Here is a 26,314-nt window from a genome sequence, read left to right as displayed (position 1 = left end):
ACAACCTCTTTGGTTTTGTGACCAAAATTCATAGTTACACTTTGAATGATTTTCTTATGTCCCCCACCCCTTTTTTTTTTACCCATTTCTTAAATTTTCTTTTATGGTTATTTTCTTTCACAATATCTCCTGAGGCTGTTTTCATTAACAAAATTTCTAGTAGCAATGCTACTTACCCAGTACACAAAGAAGAAACAACTTTAGCCTGAGTAAATATATGTATGTATATTTATATGTATGTATATATATATATGTGTGTGTGTGTGTGTGTGTGTGTGTGTATATAATAGCTAAATGCTATCCAGACAGTTTATTATTCTCTCTATATAGCTTTTTTTAGTATATCAGTGTGAATTTTTTTTTTACATTTATTTATTTTTGAGAGACAGCGTGAGCAGGGGAGGGGCAGAGAGAGAGGGAGACACAGAATCAGAAGTAGGCTCCAGGCTCCGAGCTGTCAGCACAGAGCCCGATACGGAGTTCGAACCCATGAACCGTGAGATTATGACCTAAGCCAAAGTTGGATGCTTAACTGACTGAGCTACCCAGGCGCCCATATCAGCGTGAATTTTAATGTCTGTAGTCTGTATTGCTAAAGGGATGGTGAAGTCTTCACTTTTCTACATGGTTTGCCTTCTAATTATATTTCTCTGGTACAATATTTAACCATCATTTCCTCAATCATGGGTTCTAAGGTGCAATGAAAAAAAAGCTAAAGGGAAATATATTTGTTACTTTTCAAAAAGATTTTTTTCTGGAGCATTTTCAATGATTGCTGCAGGAATGAATGAGTAAAGGTTTCAAGAATGAATAGTTGCAGAAAACCAACTTACTTTTGTACAGAAGTCCATGCAGCAGCCCCCCAGGGTAGAAGTACTTTTGTATCTCCTTTTGTTGAGTTCTCTATTTTTTTATGAATATGCATATTGGGGGAAAAACTTCCATCTGCTCTCTTTTAGCTGATTATATCACATTTTGGAGCTGCACATCGTTATGGAGCTTCAGAGAAAGATGATCATTTACATTACATATGGATATAAAGTAGAGAAGGAGTTGATGAATTGCAAACAAGTATAATTTATATGGACAAAGTGTGCCAGAAGTGCTTTTCACCCCATTTTACTCTGCAAATGGAATGATTCCTGCCCATTCACTTGGCACGGTTCCCAAAAACTCAGAGAGGAAAACGATCCCGTTAGCCTTCTGCATCAGGATTCCACTCCTTCCTTAAGAGGAGACAGTGCTCTGCCCTCAGGCCCACCAGGGACCCCAGAAGGCCAAAGGAGATCTCTGAACACACTAATGTCACTTTTAAGATTTTTCCGTCATGGCTTCTTAATTTATAATCTACATCACGCACACAACCTAATACTCAGACTGTTGGTAATTCAAATGTGAGAAGTTTGCATGATGAAGAAAGAAAGGGAGAATAATGAAAAGCTCATATTTTCCTCTGTGCTGTGATTTTCCCATGGCAGATCATTTGCCTAAATGCCTGTAAGCTTTGTAAATATGTGAAAATCTACAGTTAAGGTGTCTTTCTAAGGGCTTCTGTGTGGGCTATTGCACAGTCAGCTGTGACTCCATATTGTAAAGACCTGGGCCCAAGATGCAGTAATAAAAGTAATAACCCCAAATCTTGTTTTATGTTATTTAATTAATTAATGTGGGCATTTAGTTATATATTCAATCATTCAGTCCTCAAAAGTGATTATTCCTATTATGTGTCAAGAGTGAGGAGTCAAAGCTAAATACCATACAGTCTCTTCCTAAACTGTCGTAACTCAACAAAGAAATATTCTGTCAGGACAAAACAGTCATTTATCTGTGAAGTTCTGGTGAATCAGCTGATTCTCATTGCTACTGGAAGACACAGTTGTCCTAGCCCTCATACAATCTGGGTCTGAAGAATTTCAATTAGTACGAGCCTAAGCCCGTCCTATGGTAGCATATGCACTACTTTTATTTTATGTTCAGATATTAGTTTTTATGCATGCAGTGCATGCACTGTGCTGAGTGTTTTGCACACATTATCTCATTTAATCACAGAAATATGAAATATTAGTATTATAGTATTTGTATTTCACAGAGGAGGGAAAAAAAAAAAGCTTGGAGGATAAGTGATCCACCCAAAGTCACATAATCCTCAAACCAGGACCTCTGGGTCAACATTGGGTGTGATCAGATGAATTCAATGGTAAGATAGGAGGTAGCCTAAAGTAAGGGTTACTTCCATCTTAGTTCTGTAGGCAGAAAACCTGGTCAAATTTAGAAACTGCTGTTCTTTTACCTATATTTAGTCCCTATTCATTTTTCTCTCAACCTTTACATAATTTTAGCATGACTTCCCACTTTAGGAAGGAGTTCTTGAAGTGTGCATGCTGATTAGTTACACAGTTTTCTTTGGTGGTGGGGGGGGGGAATGGAAGCATGTGTATGTGTATGTGTGTGTGTGTGTGTGTGGCGTGACAGAGTATCTAAAATTTCTTCATGTTATTTTTCTCAGAACTTAGGCCTGTAACGGAAGTTTCTCAACATGAAATGTCATCAATTTGGCCTCACACAGGAAGTTGCAAGGCGCTTGACTAACCTCAGTGAACTGGATGTTGTCTAAAACCTGATAATCTTTAGCTATCACTTTAGAAGTTTTAAAAGTTATTTTATTTCTTAACTCATTATCTTAGAAATGTAACTGATAAAAAAGAAAAGCTTCTGATAACAATTTCAGGGTTAAGATATATTGGTACTTATATCAGGAAAAGAATCGGATGAGGGGGGAGAATTTAAATGATCTCATTTTTGTTCTTATTATCAAAAAATTATTATAAGGATTTTATCCATACTTAGAATAAAATTTCTCTAGCCATGCATACTTCACATCATTCTTGAATTTGTAATTTCTGATTCCTGGGATCAGAATAATCATTGCATCCCAGAACAGTTTTACAACATTTCTGTACTGAAAGACTCAGCTTGTTCCAGTGAGAGACTATGGCAAGATTTTAATGCAGATTATCTGAGCCAAAGGGCCTTTACTGGCATAGTCTTGGGGAGCATATATGTCTTGGGGAGCAAATAAATGAATAAGACTAGAACTCTCTTGAAACCAGGTTTCAACCTAGAACCAGTGTGATCATCTGGTAACCATTAAAATGTCAACTTTCTAACCATCTTCACATCCACTCTTGAAAGGCTCAGATTCTTGTCTATCTTCTAGTCAAGGGCAGTGGAAGCTCTAAGTCTCTCAACTGCCTCACAGCCTTGGATGAACTATGTCTTGCCTTTTCACTCCTCTTTATCCAGCTTCCATAGTTGAGAGAAAAACCTAAGGAAAATGAGCTTCAGGGATCCAGTTTGTGAAATGAAGGCAGCAGTACTCTCTTTAGTGTGGTGTATATGGCTACAGGTATCCTTTTCAGTGCTGTGCTATGTGATGGGGTCATCCTTCTGGTAACTTGAACCTCATGGAATCCAGTCTCTCTTCTTCTTGAATCTCCTCATGGCCTTTGTGGCATTTCTGCTCATAAGCGTTTCCATAAATCCTTGACCGGATACCAGATATTCATTTTAAAAGGATAGAAATCATGGCTGAGGACATTTCACCGGCAATTTCCACCATTTTACATTTAAGCGGTTCCTTAGATGGTTCCTAACCTACAATTTCTTGGTATCTTCATAAAGAAGCTGTACTCTCTGGAACTCCCTGAGGCAGCAGGTTGATGAAAATTTAAAAATTATGGTCAGTGGCTACGCAGTGTCCAAGGAGGTCCTAGAATAATCTATTTGGAGTGCTGACCATGGCCAGGAGTGGGGCCATGATGCAAGAAGCATGTTAGAGGGTTGAAACTGAAACACTATTTCCTGCTGTGGAGAGGGGAGAATAGAAGTAGGCATGTGATTTACTCCTGACCTGGGCGCTGCATATAGGATTAAATCTCATGGATCTGGAAAAATACACTAGAGATTAACAGTGTAATATTGTCTCCCAGCATTTGAAATAACATTTTGTGTTTCCTGATTTTTCCTAAAGTATTGTGTTTTACATATTTAAGAAACTTTTAGATCACTTTGGCAGGCATTTACCTAGAGACTAAGTACATTGATTTAAACATAAATATAGAATTGTTATATGGGAATAATTCCATTCAATGCACTTCAGCAAACATTTCCTAAGTTCCCATTCTGTACCCAGTATTGTACCAGGCACCAGGGATCTCTTTCACAAAAAGATCACAGTGTTGTGGAAGGGCAAGTGCCTTTCAAATAGATAAAGTATAATATGTTAAGTGCCATAACCAACAGAGATACAAGTTGCTATGGAAACACAGAGAAGTACACCGAAGGAAATCATGGAACACTTCACAGAGTAAGTGACTTTTGTGATGTGTCTTAAGAGGAAAAACAGAGGGAGGCTCCTAGATGTAGAAATTCATAGTAGCCACTCCAGGAAAATAAATAGCATAAGAAAAGTCACAAAAGAAATAGTGAATTTGTAGAATTGCAACTAGATTGTTATGGCTGCAGAATGTAGAATGAGAGAAAGGAGAGGAAAGATACAACTCATAGGTTAGGTAAAAAAAAATGGTTGTGAAGAACCTTATGTATCTTGGAGGAAAGTTTAAATATTATACTAAAGATAGTGAGGAGCTAAAAAAAAATTTCAAGCTGGAAGTACATGATTTGATATACAGGTTAGATCTTTCTGGAAGCTGTTGGGAGGATGGATTAAAAGGTAGGGCACAGGTAGAACAGGGGTGAGTTGGAAAGCCATTGCACTATTTAATATATGAGATAATGACATTCCAAAGCAATACAGTAGCCATGGGAATGGATAGAAAGCCATGAATGGCAGAGCACATCTAGAGGTCAGACTTGATTACATATTGAATCTGTATGAGAAATGTATGAGTGAGATGAAGTGAGAAATGATTTTCTGTTTTGGGTAACTGGGTATTGGTGCCATTAAAGAGAGAGCTTTGTTTGGAATAAAAAAGGAGAGGAAAATTTGTAGAGAAAATCAAAGATTTAGGTATGTTGAGTTGAAGCTTCTAGAGTGTTATGGGCTGAACTGAACCCCTCTCCCCACAAAGTTCATATGTTGAAGCTCTCACCCCCAGTGTATGGTACCAGTGTATGGTATTTATAGATGGGGTTTTGAGGAGATAATTAGTTTAAATAAGGCTGTAAGGGTGGGGCCTTCATGATTGGACCAGTGCCCTTCTAAGAAAAAACACCAGAAAGCTTACTGTTTCTGATGTGTGAGGACACAGTGAGAAGGTAGCTATCTGTAAGCCAGGAAGAGCTCTCATTAAAGTCCACCCATGCTGCAGCCCCATCTTGGACTTTTGGCCTCCAGAACTGTAAGAAATTAAATTTCTATTGTTTAAGCCACCCATTCTGTGGTATTTTGTTACACAGCCTGAGCTGACTAAGACATAGAAGTATTCAAGAAGTTGGATGACACAGATCTATCAGGAGGAGACAGATTGAAGTGTTGATTGATTTGGAAATTTTATATATATATATATATATATATATATATATATATATATATATATATATAAAACATATATAATAAAATATTATACATATTAAAATAATATATGTAACAATATATATTGTTTCCATAAGTAAACAATGTATTTGTTTATTATTAAAGAGATATTTACACTCAGATATTCAAGCCTGGCTATCCTAGAAGATAAAGTTTGCCCTTTTTTTTGCTCACTTGCAGTTTTGTGGGATTCATATATATATATATATATATATATATATATATATATATGGAGAGAGAGAGAGAGAGAGAGAGACTATAAAACCTTGTATGGCAAGAGATATTTTGTCTAGAAGTCAAAACATTAAAAAATACCTTAAGCACCACTTGTGTGGAAAAGAGTAAATGCACGTAGTTCTTTTTATTATTAAAATTAGGCTATTTCAAAATTTAAAATATTTATAATTGAAAATGAAACATCTGTACAATTACTAAAATTAGTTTTACTAAATAAGAATTGACAACATCTTGTTAACTCTTCCTTTATACCAGATAACAGTGAAGAAATCAACAAAAAATAATTACTAAAACTCCACTCTGGATCAAGAGAAAATGTCTCCAGTGTCAACTCACACTTTCCTATTAAGTATAAAAATGAGTGTAACTGCTGCTTGGACAATTGGTTATACAGATACTCGCTCCATTACTATTTGTTCAATAACGTACATAAGTTCAAAACTGGCAGGGATGAAAAAATGAGTTTTTCACTGAAGAATTTTTCATGTTGCACTTAGAAAATAAAGATGAATAAATCTTATCTCACACACACCAAAGACTTACACCATACCTCTTCTCATACAGGCAAATGAAATATTAACATGTAGCATTCAAAATAATAAATATACATACTATTTACAATAATTGGGAATGTTGGAGACATGAACTTTTGTGTAAAATCATTCTGATTAAAATATTTTAACTTCAGGTTGTATTCGCAAATACTTCTCTTTCTCTCCTATTTGATCTTTTAGCTCAAATAGAATTAAAGTGGAATGTGTCTGTAGATACAAAGTTGAGAATGTGTATTCAGTCACTTGGCTCTGTGATAGTAATCTGCTGTACCATGTCAGAGAGATTTTCAGACTCCACATCTTCTTTGCCATTATCTGAATTTTCTGATGAGATATAACAACCAGAGTCCCTTGGGCAGTCCTCTAACTGTGACTTATTTAAGGAGATGTCTGGGCTTAAGGATAGGGGCACAGATTCATTTTCTTGCTCTTGAATAGCTGTAAATGGAAAAGAGGGCAGTAGTTAGGAGAAGCCAAGACAAGTTTTATTCATGCACTCATTCATCTTTGAGCCATTTTAACTGTACCAACCTTGACTTCATTACATTTGAAACTTCCATAAGTAAACAATGTATTTGTTTATTATTAAAGAGATATTTACACTCAGATATTCAAGCTTGGATATCCTAGAAGATAAAGTTTGCCCTCTTTTTTGCTCACTTGCAGTTTTGTGGGATTCATGTGAACTGCTTGCATAAGCAAAGATCAATATGGACTCTCATTTTACATTAATGATAAGTTGCCAGAGAAAGCAGATTGTATCCACAGTTTGACTGATGCCTTGTCCAAATACTCCTTAAAGTAACATTAGAAAAAGTCTTTTGTAGTTTAACTGTACAATACACCTCAATGGTGATCTTTGTGAACAATTCTAGAATCATGATAATGTAGATTAATGAAAAAAAATCTCTGTGGGCAGCAATGTACAGTTAGACTTCAATTACTTGGAATTTAACTAATAAAACTTAAAGCACTCAGATTTTCCTATGTTTGCATTCAACAGAAAAATCAGCATAAGAACCAGGTTGCTTTTAGATAGTAAAACACCACCATTTTCATTGGATCTGAATTGTTTGGTTTGTCTTCTACATCTTTGTAGTTCTGGATAACAATTATTTATATTCAGATTGGTGACTCTGTTATCACAGCAGTATTCTAGATTTCACAGACAGTTTCTTTGAAAAAAAAATTGATATTAGAGATGTAACACAATATATATTTACTTTTTGTAATATTTTTCATGTTTATAAATTTTGAGAGAGAGAGAGAGAGAGAGAGAGAGAGAGAGCATGAGGAGGGGAGGGCCAGAGAGAGAGAGAGAGAGAGAGAGAATCTCAAGCAGGCTCCAAACTGTCAGTGCAGAGCCTGATGTGGGGCTCGAATTCATGAACTGTGAGATCATGACCTGAGCTGAAATCAAGAGCCAGTGTCCTCAACTGGTTGAGCTACCCAAGTACCCCAGAAAGTATTTTTAAAGAACCTAAGTAAGCAGTACTATAAAGTGTTACTCTTCTCAAGAATCCTTCAGCATCAATGTTCTCTTTGTCAATGCAAAGTTTCTTTCTATGACTTCCCTGACACCAGTAAATGTGTGTTTCTCTGCATCATGAGATGGGGTCCTCAGGGAGGAGATGTATCTTAGGTCACCACCTGTCAGCAATATCAGCATGGCTAGCTCTTTCCCCTTCTAACCCCAGAGCTTCCCCACTTTGCACGATGTGAGTAACTCCACTTTGGAAGAACCAAACACATACATTTCAGGGTGGGACAAGACCTCTGCTGTCAGAGACTATGTACTTCATCCTATTCTAGTGAGGAGACAATAAATCCCAACTTCAAAATCCTGGAAGAAGGAAACTGTAATTTTCCTCAATAGACTTTTAAAAAGTAAAATGCTAAGTAATTTATCTTTAAGAAATCCACCCCTTGTCTTCTCTACAAATATCCCGCTTTTTAAATGCAGTTTCTAGGCTCCAGATATCTTGTCAACATTATGTTCTACTGTGTATCCAATTGTTATCAACATCCTTTATGGGAAAGAATTGAGCTCTGGTGCGCTGAGGCATCCTTGTATGTAATGAATTAACTTCAATGTATCTAGAATGGTACTCTTTTACATAGCATCCATGGAAGAATGGAGAAAAGAGTCACATTTTTTGTATTCTGTGGTTTGGATGAGGAACACAGGTTGAGAAAGGTTGGGGAAAAGGATAAAGATCATTTTAGTCTACTCATCTTCAAAATGAATCATAACAGTTCTTTTAACCTTTTCCTCAAAGCTTTAATTTGCAACAATAAAATGTTTATGCCATTATTCTGAACCTTTGCTATATTTGCCACAACTTTATTTTTTTTTTATTTATTCTTTTTATTGAGAGAGAGAGAGAGAAGGAGAGAAAGAGTTAGTGGGGAGGGGCAAAGGGAGAGGGAGAGAGAGAATCTTAAGCAGGCTCCAAATCCAGTGCTGAGCCCAACTCAGAGCTTCATCTCAAGATAGATCGTGAGATGATGACCTGAGCCGAAATCAGGATCCCCATGCCACAACTTTATTGAAGTGTGGATTCAAGAATCAGATATTTAAGTCTGGTGATGTTTTAACTACTTCTAGGTATAAGGAGCTTTAATTTTAATATGTATCAGTTGAGATTGTTATTTAAAAATTTTAGCTACTATGAAACATTTTCTCTTTGTTAGTTAGTCTTAGCAACTTTTTAAGTTTAGGAGGAATCTTCTTAACTTCATTAGTGTTTGTGAATAAGGGTCATTAGGTTTTGTTTCCAAGCCCTTCTGCTATGAAAAGACAGCGATGAAATGGGACCTCATTCTCTGAAGAAAATCTAGCTCCCCTGCCTCTGCTTTTGTATCTTATTGCCACTGAAATGAAAGAACAAGCTCTGAGTTTCATTATCCAAGTGTTTCTGGAAAAGGCCGGAGAAATTAGTCCTTTTGTAATGCTTCCTGCTACATCAGCAGTGATTCACCATATTTGGAGTGTGAGCTGAGCCATATTTCCCCAGATTGTATTTGGGCCTATCACCTCAACACAAAATTAAAAGAACAGAGTTAATTCCCTTCAGACTGACATTTTACACGGAGCTTGGCATAATAAAAACTGCTCCCAATACTGTGTTCTATTTAGATTGATTACTGATTGTGGGTCCTCTTTAAGATATAACATTTAGACTTAAAGAACTCTGATTTCCAAAACCAGCTCTTTTCCTTTCAAAAGATAAGTACTTAGCTTGTTATTTCCTCCTCAGAAGGCTGTGTCCGTTCACCTCAAAGGGTAACGAAGAAAACAAACAATAAATGAAAATCTGACTTTAACAGAGACTATGTCATTTTTTAATATTGGTAATAAAATGTATTTGTTTGTTTTTAGTTTCACACGAGAAATGCTATATCACATTCTCTCAATTCTAGGAATTGGTTTGTTTTAAATACAGATTATTTATTGTAGAAACCTTTTATCTGAAATTTCTATGGAAAAAGGAAATAGTTTCTCAGTATGAAAGTTATGCAGCACAGTAATTTCCAGAACAGCAGTAATTTGCTAAATGATTTCCTAGTGAAGTGAAAACATGACTATGCGTCCTCAAACACTTCCCACCAGGCTAGCAATAATTTCAGGCAGGTGATCAGCTAGAGCCCCTCAACTGTAACTATAAAAAGAAAAGGCAGGCCATTATGTTATATTATGGGAATGAAAGCTATATAGTATTCAGTTTTTGTGTTTGGAGGTCAGGGTTTTCTTTTTCTTCTTTTTTTTGTTTTGTTTTTGTTTCTTTCCATCTTGACACTAATGACTTCGGGATTGGCACAAACCTAGGTCTAGTGCTATGGATAGTTTTTCCAGCACAGGGGATGAATTCATGCTAATATATCCATATTTTCTTTCTAAATCATTTAGTCCCTTCATGTGCCCGTGAAACAGAGTAAAGCTAACTGACCTACCTAGACCTGATGCTAACTGATAACCTTCTTCGGTTTTGGCCCATGGTCCAATCATCTGAGCTAACCAGGCAAATAACACATTGGAATAAGGGACAGTTTGCCTCCAAAATTATAGACTTACCATTATGAGATATGAGTGCATCTTTGCTTAATATAAAAAAAAAAATCAGTATATACGATTAAGTATTCTATTATCAACATTATGTGACAGCATATAGGCATATGTATATAATTCACAAATGAAAGTGTTAAAATTTTAGATAGATTTCCTCTTTATTTCTCACATCACCATAATGTTTGTGTTTTAATAAAAAACAAAACAAAACAAAAAAATAAAATGGTACAGTTTTTCAATAAGCCCCTGAATGGTTTGCAAATACTCCAAAGACTATACATTTTCAAATCTGGGTATATTGGGGAATTATTAAATAATTTGAAAAAGGGTGTCTCTTATTGCTGCCAGTTAACAGCAGGAATACTCAGAAGGCCAGAAAGCAGCCCCAAACAGTTCTGTACTGTATATAATGAAAATAAAATAATTATGTTAAGAAAAAATTGAGGAAATATTTTGTCATAAAGAGCTAATCTGAATATTAAAATATTTTATTTCTTACCAAAATGTTTATGGAATTGTGTAAAGCCCATGGTTCAACATTTTAAGATAGTCATCAATAAAGATAAAAAGTGGCATGGTGATTAAAACAGAAGACAGCTAATGTAATTATTCATAAAATAATTATATTGGAATTGTGACATTTAATTAATTAAATATAGGCAATTTCAATTATACTAAAAGTGAAGAAAGCTTTAAGGAAATCAAACTAAATCCTAATGCTGGAGAAAAGTTCTCATATTCTAAAGAGAGAAATCTGTCCTATATTCACATAGGTTTCTTTCTCAGGTTTCTTTACCCAAATATTTCAGATTTTAACTTTACTGTCTTGTGTGTCTTAGGTATGATGCTTCTGCCTCCTTTGGGCTTCTGTTTCATTATAACATAATGCAATCTAGAGGGCATAGAAGATGCCTGGCCAGGGAAAGTGCTCAATAAACATATTTTTTAAATAAAAAGAACGTGATGTTCAGATTAATTAAAGGAAATAGGCACTAGAGATCAAATAAGAAATGTTGTTGAAATTCAAATGAATATGCCTCTTGGCTTTTTGAATTACTATCCTCTTTTTCTCTACTGGTGCCGTCTCCAAAGAGAAAAAGCCAAAGTTATGTCATCCCCTTTGAGGATGGCTCAAAACCTCACCCTCATGTTGGAGCCCCACTTGAGTCATTCAGAATAAAACTCAGGCATTCTCCAGGTAACAACAGCTGCATTTATTTGTACATGCGCAGTGTTGTCCAAGGAGGAGCATTCAGTAGATAACACGGCACAACTTGTAGTTGTTTCTGAGTTTGTTTTAAGCACATCCTTAAATTATCTGAACATGTTGATTTTATAATTATAATGAATGTTTGGTATTCATTTCATTTAAAGACTAACCCAATGTTAGAAAAATCCCAAATTAAAAACAAGAGTCCCTTCCTGGAATAACCAGTTGCTATTGTTTTCTGGAGGCCACGAGAACACAGGAGCTGAAATGATCTCCCTCTTTTTGCACTGCTCTCTTTGCATCTTAACATCCTAGTCCACCTTGTAATGAAATGTGGGCCAGGGGGTGAATCTTTTCACTCACATCTGAAGCACCTTCCACTTCCAGCATGCTGGCTGCTTCAAGAAGGTCAGAGGCAAACTCCCCTAAGAGCTAATCACTCAGAACCAGCACAGATGCCACTCTGGGCAATCAGACGCCCTTGTGGAAGGCTTTGGTCCCAAGAAATATTTACCGTTGGTTGAGTTGTCATACTGGGCAATTTTGATAAGAATCTTTTAAATAAGATCAAAAACTATCATTACATACTGCTTAATTATGGGCCTTGGGAAATGAGTTTCATTTTTCTTATAGATTAAATTACTTGGTATAGTGAAAAAAAAAAAAACACCTAATTTCATTATTTTAAAGCTTATTTGACAAAAATAGGGTTACCCTGCATGTCACTGATTTACAATTTGCTTGTACTATTTTAATATGTTTTGGACATATTTTTATATCAGTATGCATTACATTCTCTTAATATCTTCATTCTACTTTATTGTTTTCATATACTAATTAATTTAACAATTAATTATTACTGGAAGTTCACACTTAATTAAAAGTACTAGTAATTTAACTAGTATTTTTTACACATTTATATGTTGAAGTTAATCAAATTTCTGGATACAGAAGTTTGCACATTTCAAACTTGATAGCTTTTACATTATTGCCCTCTAGAAAAGTGCTCATATGTACTTGTGCATATACAGGCACACGTGGTTAGCATATACCTAACACACATTTTGACCACACACACAAACACCCATCTGCCTACTAAAAAACTTTTATGTGCGGGGTGGGGTTACCAGGGACTTAAAGCTTTACAATCAGAAAAGCGTTTGCCTACAATTTGTAAAACTCTTCATCCCCTCACTCAATGATGATTCATTGTACTTGTAAACCATCCACTCAATGCAAAGCACAGAACTAGGGGCTTTGGGAAGGCACTTGGTAACAGAGGATTCAGTCCTGTTTGACCAGGGTCATCCTCACAAAGTCACCCCTAGTACACAAACATAGTACAATGTAAAAACAAGCACATTACAAGTTCCTTAGGTGACTGAAGTTAAAATTCCGCGGGCTTTTTACTCTGGGAGTGGTTCTCTGATAGAAGAGTAAACACGTTTACATTTCATTTTGTTGTTTTGTGTATCATATGGAATATGGCATCGATTGTAAATTAAATCTTGGTTTTGGGGGAGGGGCAGTAAAACTGAAGAGTAATCTGAAGAAATTGAATTGCATAAAGCCCGACAGCTCTGACTAGAAATACGTATTTTTTTAATTTAACAATTTATAAACATAAGTACATGGGAATAAAATGGCTGTGTGCCTTCTCTAGTGTGTATATGTGGATGATTAGCATATCTTTTCTTAAAAGCTGTACCTTTCTTGAATCTAGATTCAAATCATATGGCAAGCGGGTTGGAAACACCAGGCATGCATGTCAGGGGCTAGGGCACCAAGCTACCCTGGCACGCTGTCAGGTCAACTGCTGGACTGCTGCTTGGCAGAACTACAAATCTCCCCGCTGGCAGCTCGTGTTCCAGGCTCCTGGCTGGGCTTCGCCTCTTGCCCTGCGTCGTTTTGGGCAGGTAAGCAGGCAGGAAGGCACAACTGGGGATAGCTGAGCAATGTGGAGCTGCTGTGACCACAGCTGGTGCCAACATCCTGGCACGCAACCCGCCCCACCCCTTTCCTCCTCACCAAGCCCTGCAAACAAAGGTTGCAGTTAACTAAAATATATTATACACAGCTTCTCGTACAGTGTGCTTATGCGGTTATTCAGTTGTTTTTTTTCCCTCCAATTTAAAAGTTAATTATTTCTGTGCTATAGGGACAAGATATTTCCATCACCCATTTTCCCTGAGGACAATGTACACATTCTCATAGACACACTTTTAAAACACATCAAAGTGCCTCTAAATGTGGGAAAAGAGGAACAAGTTCAGAATAAAGAGATAATATTTACTATAAATAGCAGTTAACTTTCTTATTATTTGCAAGAGGCATTTATTAGCTAGGCAAAAGGGTCTTGAAGGTTGTGTTTGTGAACAACACACACACACACACACACACATTCTCTGTTCTTACTGGGGATATTTATTCAAAGCAAACAAAGCATTTTAAAATTCAGATGATAAACAGAGAAACCCTAATGTGCACAAAATAAACAGATTCTGCTCTTTTGCTCCTTCAAAAGCTGAGTCTCACCCCAGTTTTTCTTCTTCTATCCTCATCTAGATTCCCAGCTGAGGGAGCCAGTGACCTAATTCTGCTCAGTTCTAATGCAACACGGGAGTGAATTCAGAATATCTCGGTACTGGCCTTGCTGGGATTGCAGAACCCCAAAGTCATTCTCCTGATGCAGAGGTAATCCTGTAATCAGCGCTAACACCACTCACCAACCCTTCTAACAGCTTGTAGGAGAAACCCCTTTACCTCCTGTCAAGCAGTGACCTAAAACACTTTAATCCACTTTACATTCTCAAGGTCAGAGTGGGTACAATGCTATCTATTTTGGCCTAAGAGAAAAGGAAAATTTCTTGCTCTAAGTATTAGATTTCTACTGTCCCACCCTCTTGGTCCTTCTAGATGTATGAAAGGCTCACATGGGGCTTGTAGTATTCCCTTCATCATCTCAAAATTTTAACTCGTCCTCGAAACAGATGCCCCTTCTCCTCAATTTTTATACTGAAAAAATGGCAAGCAAAACTTCCCAGTTCCCAACCTAAGAAGCTCTAAACTAGGAATTTATTGACATTCCCCAAGTTGGCTTTATTCAATGATCAAGATAAAATGCATGCATAAAATCCTGGCCAATTTGCATACCTTATTCTTACACACACACACACACACACACACACACACACAGCTAACTATTTTTTAACCTGTGACTGTGACATACATTTGTTTTTAATAATATCTTAGTTTTATATAACCATATATTCAAGGTCTTTATCATTCAAGGTACATGAAGGTTGTGCATTTAATCTTTAGCATGGTTGTAGAAGATATGATTCACAGAGTAGAGAATAGATAAAAATAAGCATGCAGCAGCATGGTGCCGAATCATCAGAACTCACCATCTTATCAACAAATAGAAGTCATTCTTCTTTATTTCTTGAGCAAAGCAGTTTCATATAAGATAAATAGCTTTCAGTCAGAATAGCCTAACATGCAATATGCATCTTTTTGACATGTATATTCTAGCACTACTTTAGACCGTAAGATTAAAATAAGAAAAATCTCAGCGTTGTGTGTTGACAACAAACACTGGTTGCATCGGGATTTTTCTCTAGTTTTCATCCCCCAGAATTTGACTCAGTGTGTGTAGGTTTGTACATTACTGGCTATTGCTAAATGGTCAGTTTCTAGTGACCTTCAAATACCATTTTCTAAAGTCTTATAGGGGAAATAATTTGGGGGATTTGTACTTTTTTATATTAAACATTGAAAGTCACATCGTGCTTTGGAGATACTGTGTTTCATTTTCAGAGATCAGGGCATAGTAGAATATGTTTATAATAGATTTAGGAGGCTGGGTTCTAGATATGTGACCTTGAGAAGGCCATTTAGCTAATCTAGTTTTAGTTTCTCCATCTTGCAAAGGAAGCATTTGGGTCAGATGGTTTTTCAAATTACACCTAGCTCTAATACGATGTCATTGATACATTATTGTTCTTTTGTTAACATAGAAAGTAAATAGGGAATAGGGAGGTGGATGAATAAATTAAGTAGACACCTTCCATGGCCCAAGCCTTTGGCACTGGACCAATCTTCCCTCCGTGGGTCCAGACTGACCACTGTTTTATGGCTAAAAACCCTTCTCACCCAGGCTGTCTAAGCCCCTCCTATTCTCAAGTCCTGTTGCAATGCAGCCACAGTAGCCTTGCACCTTTAAGGCAGTGATGTTGCTGCAAGGTTTCTGTTCTCACTGAAATATTAACTTCTACTTTCTGAGACGGAAAACCTAACTGAAGCCCTTGAGAAAACTGGCATCATAGAAAACTTCAATTTTCAAATATTCATTGTTCTTTCTATATTTACCAGTTTGCATGTGTGGAAGAAAGAACTTGGATTTTTACAGCAGACTGCCTTTGCTTAAAACTCCAGCTCTGTTACTTATCTAGCTCTTTGGCCTCTTTGCAACTCAGCTCTGAAATATTTTCTCATCTGTACGATGGACAAAATACCCACACGGACAGTATTATAGAAGAAAAGTAATGTATTTACAAGTGTTCAAAAAATGCTCTCCTTCCTCGCTCTACTTCAACGTCAAATTATTTGGGAGGGTATTGACAACGATACCGAACATTCTCATTTACAAGAAATCTACAAAATCTCTTTTGTAGCCTGTTATTTAGTGAGAATCCATGTTTCGAAATGATAAGGGTGAAATAAACTGCCTCATTTACTGAAAGATCCTGCTACATCAGTTGACACTGATCAGTTTTGTTTTGTCTTGTACTATTGAGTAAATTGGCTCCTTTCTTAAGGCTGACCTTTGTCTGCCTCTGGGACCCCATCTCCCTCTCCTAGTCTCCACAACTTCAAAGAATGCGTGTAAACACATAGGCCTAAGATTAAATAAATTCTGCAGGTGCCAAATTAGTCTTACATGTGAAAGCTCTTTGAAAAGAATGAAGCTCTATGCAAACTCAAGAGAACTGAAATACAGTTTCCAAAAGAGTACATTTATTCCTGCTAGATAAAAGGCCAGTGTGGAAACACGTACTGTGCCCGTTTTGGAGCAGATGAGGTCTAGGATATAGTATAGGCAAACGTACTGAGAGACACTCAGGAGGCCTGGGTCCTAAATACAACTTTCCTCCTTGCTCTCCATCTGGGCTGTTATCTGTGGAAAGTATAGTAGCATCACAAACACTGGTCCTGGCTCTCCAATTCGCTACGTGTGTGAACTTGGACAAGTTACTCATCTTCCCAGTTTCTCGTTATAAATACAGGGATAGTACTATCGAACTCACAGAAATGTGGAGTGCATGGAAGAAGATAATAAATGTAACGATCTTGGATCACGTTTTCCTCAGAATATACATTCAAAAAAAGTAGCTAATGATCATGGTTCATATCATTTTTGAAAGAGAACAGTTGAATTAGACAGTGTAAGTTCTTTCTCATCTTTAAAAGTCGACACCTTCCTCTTTTCTTCCTCATAAAATATTCCTTGTGGAGTTTGGCATGTTCTGAGCTCAGGGTTTCAGAAGGCTGAGCAGATTTAGAAAGACGAGTGTTCAGATTGGGCAACTGTAAAAACAAAAGCTATCCTATCTTTACAAACCCAGTCGGTAAGTGAATGTGCATGAATTACTCCATCTCCAGTTTATACGTTACAAATACAGAGAACCATCTCAGATAATAAAAGTGAGTGCTGAATATTTTTGCAAGCTATTATAACATTTTGAAGGAATACTATAAACACATACAAGATGTGACTATATGGTAATGAAATGAATTTTCCTGTGTGGCGCGAAAGCTCATTAGCTTAGAGCCTTGTTCTGTGCTGTTCTGCAGAAGTTGCGTATGACATTTCTCACTAATGGCTCATGCTGTCACTAAATATTTGTCTCGAACTCCCTCAGTCTTTGGGAATGCAGACATCCACTTGTGTGTAAATTAATAGCTCTGCAGAATCTAAATGAGATGCCCGGAAAAGTCCTTTTCATTTGCTGAGTCCAATAAGGAAAAAAAAAAAGTCCTTTTCCTAATTATAGACTTGACCAGAGTTGTTGTTTCCAAATAGATAAGAAATTACTTGTTCTATGGGAAAGGATGCTTTGTATGATTCTCAGTAAATAAAACTGGGGCTTTGTTTTTAATAATTCTGCTCTTTACATTGAAATGTGATTTTCAGCAAAGGAGAAAAGTAGGTGTGTACACTTACTTTCTTCATCAAGGAGATTTTCAGCAGCTGATAGTAACCTCATCCTGTCTTCTGGGTTTTTAATGTTTAATTCAATGAGATGACTCTCTTTTATATCCTTTAAATCTTCTAGGGTCTCATAACCGTTGAGTAACAGTGTTGAGGTATATTCCTATGAGGGAGAAAAAAATATGTATAGTATAAACTAGCCAGATTCAAATATTTTATTTTTAGTTCTCTTTAGATTTAAGGAAAGTGTAGAAATGCATATGGAAACCAAAGGCACTGATAGGACTTTTGTGTAACTTTATTTAACTTGTACTAGTTTTCCACATCTGAACTCTAGGGCATTTAGAAGAGTATGTTGGATAATTCTCACCTTCTGGAAGGACAAATGTAAAGAAGAAATAATTACCTTAAGCTGTGCAGCGCTAAATCATGGATCAATTAAATAGCTGGATCATTCATCCCATTTGGCACTTTTTCACTTCTCAGATAGCTCAATTGACAAAGCTAGGGTGTCCTTATGTCTATCAATAAAATGCCTCTGGAAGAGTAGTTATAGTAATATTTCTGAATCTCCATCTCTCCTTGTTTGCTTGCTTGCAAAAATATTTGCCCTCACTAACTTCTTGGGGTAGTTTGAAAAGTGAATATGAAACAGGCACAATTCTTTATAAAAAATAGCCCTAGCATTTTGTGAAATCATTATATAAACCAAAGGAACTCCAGACTTTCTATTTAATTAAAAGCTTTTATTAAGCATAAAAGCATTGTGGTTGGGAAAAGTATTGTTTCCTTTTCTCAGCATGTATATTTTTGTCCATCATTTGCATCAATATATATTAGTTTAAAATTCATAGGCTTCTGATTTCTGAGTCTGTATGTTATTTATGTAACCTCTGTTCTCTCTAACGGAATAAAAATGCAAAGTGAAGTTGCTTTACAACTTCCTCAAAACTTCCTTCCATTTTACTTGACCATAATTTCAATATCCTTATTTTGGTTACTAAAACTGAATAAGAGGAGGTATAAAAGTTTTAAGCAATTGGGAAGAACTACCAGCCCCTTTTTACAAAAGAAAGAGAAAGAAAGAAAAAGTACCACTTCTTTTTAAAAAATAATGTCTCCTAGATGGAGTACTAAGTTAGAACAGAGAAACCAAAATTCCCATTCTGACTTATGTCTGATTGTGGGTTCTTGAGTAAGTTATTTCACTTCCTCAGACCTGGGTTTTCTCATAGGTCACAGGGCAAACAAAAAGAAGAAGCAGGGTTTAAACTTGTACTTCATCCAAGCAGTGCCCCATTTGAGGGGCACCCATCGTAATGTAGGAAGGCCGAGGTAGTTTGTCTACAGACAGGAGTATAACTAGATAATTCAAGAGAAACAATTAAGGAAAGCTTAATTGGCTATTGCCTTGATGAATCTTGAAAATTATCAAAGTACTGCTGCATTAATTTTAGAAATGGATTGCAAAACAGTAAATTGAGTGAGGCTAGGTAAATTGTATGTACACACCATTGAACAAGGTAGATATTTCATAGAAATTTTGCTAATATAACAAGAAAATAATTGGATTATAAATATAAACAACACAGTTTCCTTAACACAATCATCATGGGGGTTTAATGATCACTATTTCCTAACAAATTGCTTTTGGAACAATTACATTTATTTGTCTTCTCTTGACTTGCTTTTGATCTCTGCCCTATAGAAAATGCAATTTTCTTTTCATTTTTCCTTTCAATTCTCTGGATTTTTACCTTTACTCTTCATACTCCATCATTCTCATTTACATGTTTTCTCTGGGCCTTTTATTCTCCAAGGTATTTTCATTTTTCACTGCACTTTCTCAACATTAATCTCTACTGTCACTGCTAAGTACCATTAGAGTTTAGTCCAAGGGATGTTATATCAAGACCTGTCCTTGCATAATAAAAGTAATAAAGGAGAAATAAGAACTCTTCTTGGAAAACAGATTTCCCTTTGCTGTAAGTCATATATTTTTTAACACTATACAAACACTGATCCATTCTCCTCATTTATTCCATCCAGATGCCACCAGAATCAAACAGGCCACAAGTTTGCTAACCTGAAGGTCAATCCTCTGTAAGAACTCCTGCAGAGTCTTGGGTTTTTCCTTTCCACTCCTTCGGTGTGCCTTTATTTTCTTGGGGGCTGCTTCCTCTTCTGAGATGACATCCACATAAATAAATTTGAAGTTTCCCACCTTATTGTTCAGCATTCCTGTCCACATCCCCATTGGTGTTTTGCAGATAATGTCTATTACGTCTCCTTTCTAAAGACAAAGAAATATACCAATCAGTTTTCAGAGAACTCTGGTGCTATAACAATTGGTAGAAAGAATAGAATCATAGAAAACTAGAATAATGAGGGAATACGCTAAGGGGTGGTTACTGATAACAGAAATAAATCTAAGAGAAAAATTCTTTTAAAAGTTCAAGGGAACTATTTGCTAGTAATAATGAAGAAAATTTCAACCAACTTGAAAAAGCTCTTACATACATTTGACGATATCTTTATGTTTTTGGTATATCAATTTATGAACTTAAAATTGTACAGCACAATGGAATTTAGAAATAGTTTTGCATATACTGAGTCATTTTATGCCCATGATACACTGCTTAGGTACATATACAAGGTTTCATTATTACTCTAAATATTAGAGAAAAGAAATGCAAACATTAAATTAAATTTTGAAAATCATGGCAGTTGTCTGAATTCAAATGACAGAACCAGAACTCAAGTCTAAGTCGTCTGAACTCAAAAATGATGCTCTTTTCATTCATCTTGTCAAAGCACTAGACATGTAACAAAGCTCAAGCCATGATTCCTGGAGGAGCTCCCAAATAAGGAAGGGGAAAAAAAAGAAGTCTGTATCTCAGTCCATGCTTCTAGTTCATCTGAAAATTTTACCTACAGTATAAAATAAACCATCTAAGTGTAGCATTCATCTAAAATAAGGAAACTGTTAAGAACTTTGTATATACCAACTATGTAAGAAAAGTATGTGTGCACTATGGATAAATTATGCTACTTAATTATTTTAAAGAAGACAATACTTAGATTTAGTTCCACACCAAAGTTGGATTGATGTATGACTGAGCACATAAGCATGGACAAACCAATTGGTCTTTTTCTTTATTCACATCTGAGACTCTAATTGGTTATAGGCTGCCAGTTATTGGCAAGAGTAGAAAACACACAGGGGTACTTCTTTATAAGGAAAATTGATTTCTATGCAAATACAGTGCCTACATTTAAAAGTCATAGCTACTCCTTTGAGACTTATAAGTTTCTACCCCAGAGAGGACATTATAGATTTGATATTTTTACCATTTTAGGGGTCTATCCTCAAGCAAAGCATTAAGTCTGCTACTAAAAATACTTTTTTACTGGTGCTCTATGAATGTGTATTCTATCTAAAACACAAATTGTATTTTTAATAGTGGGATTCAATGTGATCAAAAGATCTGATATTTCTGATTTGTGATCATCTGCTTGTTTGACCCTATCAGCTTTTCATCTCGTTCTTCCTGCCTCTAACTATGGGGAATCAAATCCTGGGCTCGATAGGATCAGCTAAGCAGACCTAGAAAATCCCCAGAAGCTCTAAGGGAAGTTGCTAAGCATGGGAGCTCTCTGCTGCATCCTTCCTATTATCCTTTAAACTCATAAAAAGTATACATTCCAGGAAAGCCCATAGGTCACCAAGCAAAGACCCAATTTCATTGTGGATAAGACCCCTGATATAAACAATAGCATTCAATCCCCAGTGGTAACTGTGGGATTTTTATTGTGTCCTACAAGAGCTCTACAAATATCACCTTAGGCAGGACAAGTGGTGATGCACTGGTATAGCATTGTAAGGAAGGCGAAAAGCTTTCCTGAGTCAAATGGGTTCAATTTATTCCCTTATACAGTCCTTCCCCAACTATGGTTACTAGGCTATAAGCATTCTTCCCCCCAAGTCTTGAACTTAGACTTCGAATTATTTCATTCCAAGGATTGAGGAGCTAACTATGAAGAATAATGTTTTCTTCGTTCTCCAGCTGAGCTTACTCTGATTTATTATCCTAAAAGGGATAAAGAGAAAAGCTGAGTGTCTTGAATATTAAATAATAACATCAACACTTCATAACTTATCATAATTACTGGTTAATACTGGCTTGATGTTGGTAGTATAGAAAATTCATCATCTTTGTCCTTTTAGCTATATCTATTTGTGTTGCTAAAAGGAAAAATTTAACATGTATAAAATGCTTTGGCACTAAACCTTCTATTTGTACTATTGCAACAGCACCTCCCTTTTAGTGTGAGTAGAACTACAAAAATAATAGATCTCATACCCACAATTATGTTGTATTATAGGACACAAGGGACTATGCAGATATAATTAATGTCCCAAATTAGTTAATTTTGTAGTTAAAAGAGAGCTTATCTGGATGTTTCCAACTTTATCATGTAGAAGCCCCCAAAAATAAAGAGATTTGAAACATGAGTGAGTTTTTCTTCTGAAGGCTTTGAAGGAACAAACTGCCATGTTATAAAGAGGACCATGGCTGGCAGCCTCAAGGGGCTGAGAATGGCTCCCAGACAGTATCCAACAAGAAAGCAGGAACCTCAGTCCTACAACCACAAGCAACTGAATTCTGCCAATAGCCAGTGAGCTTGGAGGAGGACACTAAGCCCCGGGTGAGGACACATAGCCCCAGCTAACACCTTGATTGCAGCCCAGTGAGACCTTAAGCAGGGAACCCAATTGAGCCATGACCAATGGATGGCCCATAGAACTGTGAGGTAATAATACATTTGTGTTGTTTAAAAAGCCTCTGAGTTTGTGGAAATTTATTACACATCAATGGAAAATACAGATAATAAGAGTAAGAAGAGGGAATTCAAGAGATAATATCGTTGGGAGAAGGATATATGGTCACTCATAGCAACCAACTTAAGTACTAAATTTGCCCAGCCAAGTCTGGTTCCCAAGGGAGTTGCTCTGCACGGCTCTTGCCAGATATCTCCAACTCTTTTCTCTAGCTCCTTTTACTCCAGTAAGCATCAGGCAGGGCTGGGCACCTCCAGTAACCTGTGAGGCTTTTGGCTTTCAGAAAAATGTAGACAATTTCTTCTCCCCTGACAGGCTTTGATTCTGCAGTATCTATATAACAGCGACATATGTTATGGCCTCAACAGATGGATTCCCTTACCCACCTCTCATGTTTTGTTCAAATTCTTGCTACATTAAACCAGTGCTCAGTTCTACTGCTGGGAAGAACACATTTAACTACCCCACCCCCCACACACCCGGTTCCCACTGTGCATTTCCTGACACAGATCATACAACCAGCACTAGACAGACCATACAGAAGACAGATATGATGTGCACACACCTTGATTTTGAGGGAGTCAGTGTCATAGGGGCTTGGTGTAAAATCAGTATGTACTCTGGCACGGCCACAGAATGGTCCAGAGTATGGGCCATCATCATCAAGTCGAAAACTGTCCCGGTTACTTGTACCATCTGAACAACTTGTTACTCCACCTGATGAAAGCAAAGCAGAAGTTAACGGTTCTCCCTGAAGGTTCACAAAATCCTGAACCATAGTCTGGATACAGCTAAGCAAGGACAATGCTGAAACATCAGATGCCAGCCTTTTGAGGGGGTTCTAAGTGATGGATTCCTATCTTTTTTTTTCTGCCTCCCAGTCACTCTCCATTCATGACCTCTGTCTCTGAGCCATAGCTGAACTTTCTCCAGCCAATCTGACTCCTCTTTCCTCAAACACTAACCAAAAACACCCTCTCACTTAGTCTTTATGATCTGATCTAGTAGCATAGTGTTTTGAGCACTGAACACTTGCTAAAGAGGCAGACAGTATAGGCTTAACTCCCTGTGCAGGCCAGACAATTAATTTTGTACCTGTAAACAAAGACAAAAATCTATAGCAACAGTTTGATCTTTGTATGCTACTGATCATAAATGTTCAAAGAATAAGACCACAAGTTTCCCCATGCTTATCACAATACAGCTGGAATACTCTCCCAAACTTCATATTATGTACCACAAGCCATTTTGAAGCAACATCTCTATGCATAAAAGATAATGCTTTTGCTTGTTGTTTGAGTGTGAAGGAAGGAGGATATGTACCTGTACCCAAATGGTTCTAAACTTTCTAAACTGGGCTTTTAAAACTGCTCCAAATCCTTGTTCTCTGATCCTTTTCCCTTCTGAGTTGGAAGCTCAGGGAAAAAAGAGAAAACGGATTCCATTTTGGATGCTTGCGAGATGGAGGCTAAAATGGTTCCCAGTGGAAGTAACTCTGTTTGTCCACCACTCTCTGTTGTCACCTCACTTTTTCTTTCAGTATGGCCCTTCAGTGTTCTGTTCAATGATGGAACAGCCCTGGTTTCTCTATGTATTCAAATAATTATGGCAATACGGTAAAGAACCTTAGAGATGCTCCATATTGTATATGAACTGGTATAAAAGAAAGGTGAGCTGCATGTAATTACATAAATTAAGCCGCATATTACAACAGCTAAGTGGGCCACCGTTTCCTCACACCCTCCCTTCCATGACCACTTCAGGCCTCGGCTTTAAACGGTATGCTCTAGTTAGTAAAATTCTACCCACATTCAGCTTTACAGTTTAGAATTTTAAAACTTCCAGCAGAAATGAATACTAATGAAATCTGAGTTTCATGCATGCAAAAATATATCCTTCAAATAAATGTTTCTGCATTAGCTTTTTTTTTTTTCACAAAATAACTGTTGTACAGCCAATAGGAGAATAAAAATATAATTCACAATGTTTGAAACATCTGGTCTTTGTGATCTGTCTTCAAATAAGAGAAAGTTGATTTCAAAGGAAATACAAGATAAATAAACCTTGTGGAACAACAACAACAACAATATTTAAAGCCCAGAAGAAATTAGAAGGATGTATAACAGTATACATATAATAAAAGTTATAAGGCATCATTCAGTTATCAGTAGTTTCATCCAATTATTGTAGTAGAAATGTGACTGAAACCTGAATGAATTCCTTCTTAGAAACACATGCTGATTAATTTCTGTCACCTAATTAGTGGTATTCCTTCTATTTAGTATTTACATAGTATTTCACTCTTTACTCATAATGCTGGATGGAGACCTAAAAAGTAAATGTCAGAATTGATGCATATGTCCTGCTCTTTTCAGAATACTTCAGGTAAAATGGAAGGAAAAAAATGCGAGAGGACAGGAGAGGGAAGAAAGAAAGAAACAAAGAAAGAAACAAAGAAAGAAACAAAGAAAGAAACAAAGAAAGGAAGAAAGAAGAAAAAAGAAGCAAAAAGAAAAGAAAAAAGAAAAAAGAGGGAAGGAAGGAAGAGAAAGAAAGAAAGGGAAGGGGAGGGTGGGAGGAAGGAGAGAAGAAAAAAGAAAGAGGAAAGAAGAAAGGAAGGAAAATAAAAGGAGGAATAAAGAAAAGGAAAAGAAGGGAGAGGGAGGGAAGAAGAGATAGAAAACAGGATTTTGTTTTTCTGAATTCTTCAACTCATGTTAGTAATTATGACGCAAGATAATCCTAGTTCTCCCAAGCATACATTTTTTTATCTTAAGGATGAGGATTTAGTTACCCAACGTGATCTTTTTGAGACATACCCCTGAAAGCCCTGCCAACTACAAAATTAAGTTTCAAAATAATTCATAATTCTATCTAATATGTTGTATATCATTTTAAACAATAGCAATTTTATGGATTCATCACATCCTACATTTTCACTATTTCTCTTATGAAGTAGATGGAACCTTGTTGCTAATGTGATGAGCCCCAAATCTATTGTTTTTCCTTTGCAATTTGTTTCTTTTGCATTGTTTTTTATTTTAATTCTGGTAGTATTAACATCCAATGTTATATCAGTTTCAGGTATACAACATAGTGATTCAACACTTCAGTACATTACACAGAACTCATCAAGATAAATGTACTCTTTAATCCCTATCACTTACGTCATCCGTTTCCCCACCCACCTTCCCTCTGGTAACCATCAGTTTGTTCTCTATAGTTAAAATCTGTTTTTAATTAACTCAGACCTCCCAGTTGTCCCTTATTCTATAGCCTTACTTGATGAACTCCGCCCACTGTAGAGACTATCCATGGAGTCACTGGCTTCGAGGGAGATCTTCTCTGTGTGAGATCCAATCATTGGGTCACTGTTCCGGTATGGGAGGGTATCCTCTCCATCCTCCTCATCCTTCAGAAAAACATCAGAGGTTAAGTGCAGAGAACTGATTTCCTTGGAGATATTCACTGTGTGCATTGATTTAACAAACGAGACATATTTTAGCAATAAAATGCTTAGGAATACATCAGCATAAAATATGAGAGTCATTAATCTTTAGTTCAATTTCTAGCAAAACATATTATACTTGGAAAAATTCTTTAGATGAAACATTCCACATTATGGAATTCAAC

The 26,314-nt window shown here is 36.5% G+C and overlaps 1 protein-coding gene across 1 annotated transcript in view; it reads right to left on the bottom strand.

Annotated features, from left to right (window-relative positions):
* Window positions 1–6,580: 6,580 nt before the first annotated feature.
* SAMSN1 (SAM domain, SH3 domain and nuclear localization signals 1) overlaps window positions 6,581–26,314 on the bottom strand; it is a 49,421-nt gene continuing 29,687 nt past the window's right edge. Inside the window, exons 4-8 of the mRNA XM_007088704.3 lie at window positions 25,964–26,093; window positions 23,247–23,398; window positions 19,925–20,131; window positions 17,851–18,001; window positions 6,581–6,783 (exon numbers count right to left, since the gene is read on the bottom strand). Coding sequence (XP_007088766.2) covers window positions 6,581–6,783; window positions 17,851–18,001; window positions 19,925–20,131; window positions 23,247–23,398; window positions 25,964–26,093 — 843 coding nt within the window. The remainder of the gene's footprint in view (window positions 6,784–17,850; window positions 18,002–19,924; window positions 20,132–23,246; window positions 23,399–25,963; window positions 26,094–26,314) is intronic.

The sequence above is a fragment of the Panthera tigris genome, chromosome C2 (genome assembly GCF_018350195.1).
Source record: "Panthera tigris isolate Pti1 chromosome C2, P.tigris_Pti1_mat1.1, whole genome shotgun sequence".
Classification (NCBI taxonomy): Eukaryota; Metazoa; Chordata; class Mammalia; order Carnivora; family Felidae; genus Panthera; species Panthera tigris.
The sequence above is the reverse complement of the archived record's forward strand: the minus strand, read 5'-3'. Positions and strand labels throughout refer to the sequence as shown.